Source organism: Macrobrachium rosenbergii, chromosome 51 (genome assembly GCF_040412425.1).
Source record: "Macrobrachium rosenbergii isolate ZJJX-2024 chromosome 51, ASM4041242v1, whole genome shotgun sequence".
Taxonomy (NCBI): Eukaryota; Metazoa; Arthropoda; class Malacostraca; order Decapoda; family Palaemonidae; genus Macrobrachium; species Macrobrachium rosenbergii.
The window spans coordinates 45,364,706-45,369,882 of NC_089791.1; the positions used below are offsets into that span (position 1 = coordinate 45,364,706).

Genomic DNA, 5,177 nt, shown 5'->3' on the forward strand with positions numbered 1-5,177 from the left:
AGTTCTAGGAGACATGACATTTTAAAATCATGGTCAGTTCTAGGAAACATGGTATTTTAAAATCATGGTCTTTTTGTATGTGTGGTTATGACTTCTTAAATTCTCAGCTAGTTGTTGCCGAGGTTCATATTTAGAACATCCCTGTAAGTTAGATATACGTGAAATCGATTACTGTTTTTATTCTTGAGAAATTATAAAATATATATTTGCACTAAGCCTGCATAGACGAATGGGTGAGATTCGACATAGAAATTGCTTGACCTGTTTTTAATATGACTCACGTAAACTGTATCCCTCTCATGGAAATTATGTGCATTCTAATGCTTTACAAAGTCTCCCCCCTCTGCCCTATTAAAATACATACGTATTAAAAACTAGTCATAGGTTTGTAACGAAAAAGTACTGGAGATTTCATATTTTTCCCACGAATTTCTTCAGCAGTCTCATAAAGCGGAAAAAAATAAAGACAAAATTCGCATACAGTCAACAACTTTATTACAAAAATAAATAACATTATTTACGGACACGTTTAGACATTGCATGACTAGGTATATAAAAGCATAAATAAGGGAGAAGCAGTTCTGTCAACGATGAAACCGAACCACTGCGTAGGCGTTTGGCACTAGACCGTAGAAGTTTCTTACTTCACTGTAACCGACTGGCTATCAGTAAAAACCAATGACTGACAGAATATTCTTTCTTAGCAACATCGTGCCAATACCCTGGTTCTATACAAGCTCGCGTTGTCTATAAAAAAAAAATCACAACAGAAACAAAATATCTTCACATTTTAATATCCATTATTGTATATATTTTTCTTATTTACAAGATACAACTTTGGTACGTCAAACACCCACAGATACGGTGTCATATATACAGCTCCTTACTCAGTAAGGTATAGGGTCGAGTGGCATGAAATACCACACTCCATTTCTTCTAACGTACTTCACTCAATGCGTGTTGCTCCTCTGAGGATTAACAGCCACCTTCTGATTAGCCTGGAGAGAGGTGAAGGTCAGGAAGCCTTCACGATGGTCTATGGGCGTCACCTGCGTGTACACGTCGTAGGTGTGTTCAGAAGTGTCATCACAGGGTTTCTTGTACTGCTGTGATCCACTAACATTGTCATATTGTGATGCTGCCGTATACATGACTGATCCCAGCTTAGTGACCAGGTCAAGTTCACGTGGAGGTGGGCAAGCTGGTGGAGGGGGAATGAAGGCTGACCAATTGACCTGTACCCCAGAGTCATCGCTGTGGTGCCTCTTCCAAGGCACCGCATGGGTCAGGCGCGGCGAATCTGGCGCCAGCAAAGTCGTTGTTGCATAAGGTTCTGTGGCTTCGTTCGCCCTCTGTTCCCTAGGTTCTGCGTATTCATTCTTCGCGTCATTCTGTATGAGACGCGTGGACGAAAGGCTGGACTCCTTGTCGCTATCCTGAGGGTGCCACAACTTCTGCTCACTGTACATGTTGACTGAATGGTGAGCTGGGTAGATGGATGGATCCTGATAGAGAGCGGGAGCATTTGGTGGGTTTGAAGGCGCGCTTGTGGCGCAGCCTCTGAACATAGAACAATGTTGCTACGAAGAAAATTATAATTAAAGGAACTAATAAATACACAAGCCAAGCTGGTTGGGGTGGGGCGTACAGTACGGAGTTGCCGTCAACATCCCCATCAGATGCGTCGTGGTGGCTCTGAGCATCGCCCATTCCGGCATCCATGAGGACAGGGGCACTAAAGGGTCCAACGCCAGCACTCGTCAGGGCCGCCACGCGCATTGTGTAGAGACGCCCGGGAATTAACCCGCGTGCCTCCAGCCATGGACTCTGGACAATTTCTGTTGTTTGTGTGCCATTGTGTGTTAAGGTGACTTGGTATCCAGTCACTTTTCCTCGGGCTTCAGTGGCACTCAAGGGAGACCATGTGATGAGAGTAGAGCCGTCCTCGTGAGCTGTCACTCGAACATCTTGAGGAGCTGCAACTGGCACTGCAAATTGAAAGAAAAGAAATTCTAGGTCATTGATCATTAAGCTTTGCCTTGTATTCATTTCAATATATTTTAAGAAATTAGTAAAATGTCTTTACACTATTTAGCATTCTTGGACAAAATTGAAACTAAATTGACTTGAGGAGCAAAATTTAATCGAAAAGTTTATTTTAATGACAGTTAAAATATATTCTTGAGATAATCTAGTTAAATGATTTCAATTCAATATTTGCTGTCCTGCTAGAGACAACAGAAAGCAGCTCGGATCAATAAGAGAGCTGCATGTTTAAGTACAATTAGGCGAGAAAAGGATAAAAAATAAATCCATGTACCTAAGATGCTCTCATGACAATCATGTGCTTCAAGAAATTGTTAACCCTAAATAAAAAATATCGGAGATCAATTCAGTGTTTTACAATATAAATTATCTTCAGTTGATGAAATCAATAAATTTACCATTGCATTATGACTGTTATTTCAATTTTATTTTATGTCTCATTCTTTTTACTCTGATTTATTAAGATTTCGGTGGTTGCTGCATTTAAATATAAATGTTGCTTAATTTTTTCTTTCTGCAATAAATCGTTCTATGTTTTAAAGAAAATCATCACGTTTTTATACCTATTTTTTTGTGATATTGATGCCTGGCATAAGGAGTATATGCAATTAGCCATAGAGCATTATAGATGAAAATACTGAAAACTTTTCTCACACGAAAGTACTTGGTATCTTTTCGCCAGTTTCCATATGGAACCTGTTTGTTAGACTTCGCATTAACCAATGGATGACAGTATGGTTAAATTTAGAAAGATGTTTCTCAGAGTCATAGGTCCAAATCAGTTTCATATGGTCAGAACTATGGAATAGTTCATGATGACGTCAATGATTTATTACAGCTAAGAAGTATCAAGACAATGTGTTGTAGAATGATGGAACATAATGTAATGATGAAATCCTTCTTTGAATTAATGACAGTACCCTTCATAATTGGTGGACTGAAAACGAATTGGTTTGCATCTTATCAATAAGTTGACTTAACCACTCAGAAATTGAGATTGTCTATGATCGAGTGTGAAATGCAAGTCGTAAGTTCAACCAAGTGTGGTTTCATAACGACTTCAATAGTGTTCTTGTGTATCTTGTAATGTACAACAGTAATTGTTGAGTTGTTGGTAATGTTACGTAAGTTGCAACATGATGACTTGAGGTGGAGTTGTAGTGCCACCAAATTGTAAGCTAAGATGTGTGATATTCTTCCATAATTTTTGAATATATATCAATTCTGACTTCACTTACACCTCTTATGCATGAGAAGCCAGGCCAACTGTAATGTAACAGCTAAGTTAGGCATGAGCACAGCATAGCCTGAGCTGGGACTGCATGCTGTTTGGCACAAGATGGCTGTCCTAAATGAACATTTTGTATTACAGGGAACCAGTCTAGGGCATTCCATGAAACAGTAAAGGGTATTTGTACAAGAATCCAGTATAAGTACCTATGTAAGAACCAGTTGTAACAATTACCTATACTGGTTGTGTAAGAATGCCCTAGACTGTTTCCCTGTATACAAAAGTTCCATTTAGGATGGCCATCTTATGCCAAACAGCATGCAGTCCTTAGTCAGGCTATGCTGTGCTCATGCCTAACTTAACTGTTACATTACACAGTTAGCCTTGGCTCTCATGCACAAGAGGTGTAATCAAGAATTGATAAATTCATAAAATTATGGAAGAATATCACACATCTTAGCTACGGGTTGGTGGCACTGCAACCACATGCAAGCTCACATGTTGCAACTTTACATAACATTACCATAACAACTCTCCCGTGATTTGTTGTTGCATTGAAAAAGATAATAAGAACATCATTAAGTGTTATGGCAATATCTTCATCATAAACTAAGATATGTGCATACCTTTTTTACGGGAGAAATATGGCATTTTCAAATGAAAATAAGGGAACTACATCCTTCCTCTGAAATCAAGCAACACGTCTTGAACAGTGCGAGCTGAGCTTACGCAACTATGCACTTGGTTGAACTTTCGACCACGCACGCACACTCGATCATAGACAATCCCACTTCAGTGGTTAAAAGTCAACTTATTGATAAGATGAAACCACCTCGTTTTCCAGTCCACCAATTATGAAGGGTATTGTCATTAATTCAAAAGAAGGATTTCCATCATTACACATAAAGTGAAGAATGTTAACGACATCAGAAATTATAAATTCATCAATAAAATACAGGAGTGTCGAAAAGCTATTTTATCTATTTCATTTCACTGAAAGATTATTTCTTTAATTTTCGAGAAAAAGAAAACCCGGCAGCAATTAACAAAGAAAATCAAGCACAGCTTGAATACTAACCATCCTCTGGTGTGATGAGAGAATAAGAGTTGGACGGGGTCCCCTCGACACTCTGCCAGAATGGAACAATGAAGAATGTATACTGAGTATTGGGCTGCAGGTCCCTGAGCAGGTGAGATGAGGATGAAGATCCTAAAACTGTGGTCATCTGTACTTTTCCATCTGAAGATACTGCATAAACTAAAACTCCTTCAACAAATTCTGTAGTTGCTAAAAACTTCCAAGAGAGTTTGACACTATCAGGACCAGTCACAGTTGCATCAGAAAGTGTGGCTATGGGACGGTATAGTTTTCTGCGTGCCTGGCGCAGTTGTTCAATTGTTAGGTTTGGATCAGAAGAGGCACGAGTCAGAACTGGATCGGACCAGGGGCTTGGAAATGATGCTCCTTTGCCATTGACTGCTCGAACTAAAAAAGTATAAACCTGACCTGGGGCCAGATCTGATATTTGACAAGATTCTTGTGACATAACTGTATCTGCTACCCGCCATTCATCCCAACCTTCTCTCCAATATTCGACTGTGTACCACTCTCCAGATTTGCTGCTCACCTGTGAGTTTGGCAACCAAGTTAAGTGAACTGCAGTTTCATTTACTGCTAGAATTCTAGGTTTTGAAGGTGGTGCTGGTAGTCGACTCTGCTGAATCTCTTTTGCCTCTTCTTTCACACGGAGAATTGCCTCTTGTTCCACTTTTCCAGTACTTGCACTGATCTTACAAGTGTATATGCCAGCATCATCAGCTCTAATATCTTTTATAATAAGAGCTCCATTATCAGGAAGAGTAAACCTTGGATCATCCATTGCTCCTTTATTCAGCTGAC

At 39.6% G+C, this 5,177-nt stretch overlaps 1 protein-coding gene across 1 annotated transcript in view; it reads right to left on the bottom strand.

Moving 5' to 3' along the window:
- Positions 1-472: 472 nt before the first annotated feature.
- Positions 473-5,177, bottom strand: part of LOC136833360 (roundabout homolog 2-like) — a 31,023-nt gene continuing 26,318 nt past the window's right edge. The window contains 3 exon segments of the mRNA XM_067095390.1: positions 473-1,545; positions 1,547-1,988; positions 4,356-5,177. The exon segment at positions 4,356-5,177 is cut by the window's right edge and continues 708 nt beyond it. Coding sequence (XP_066951491.1) covers positions 951-1,545; positions 1,547-1,988; positions 4,356-5,177 — 1,859 coding nt within the window. The 3' untranslated portion in view covers positions 473-950.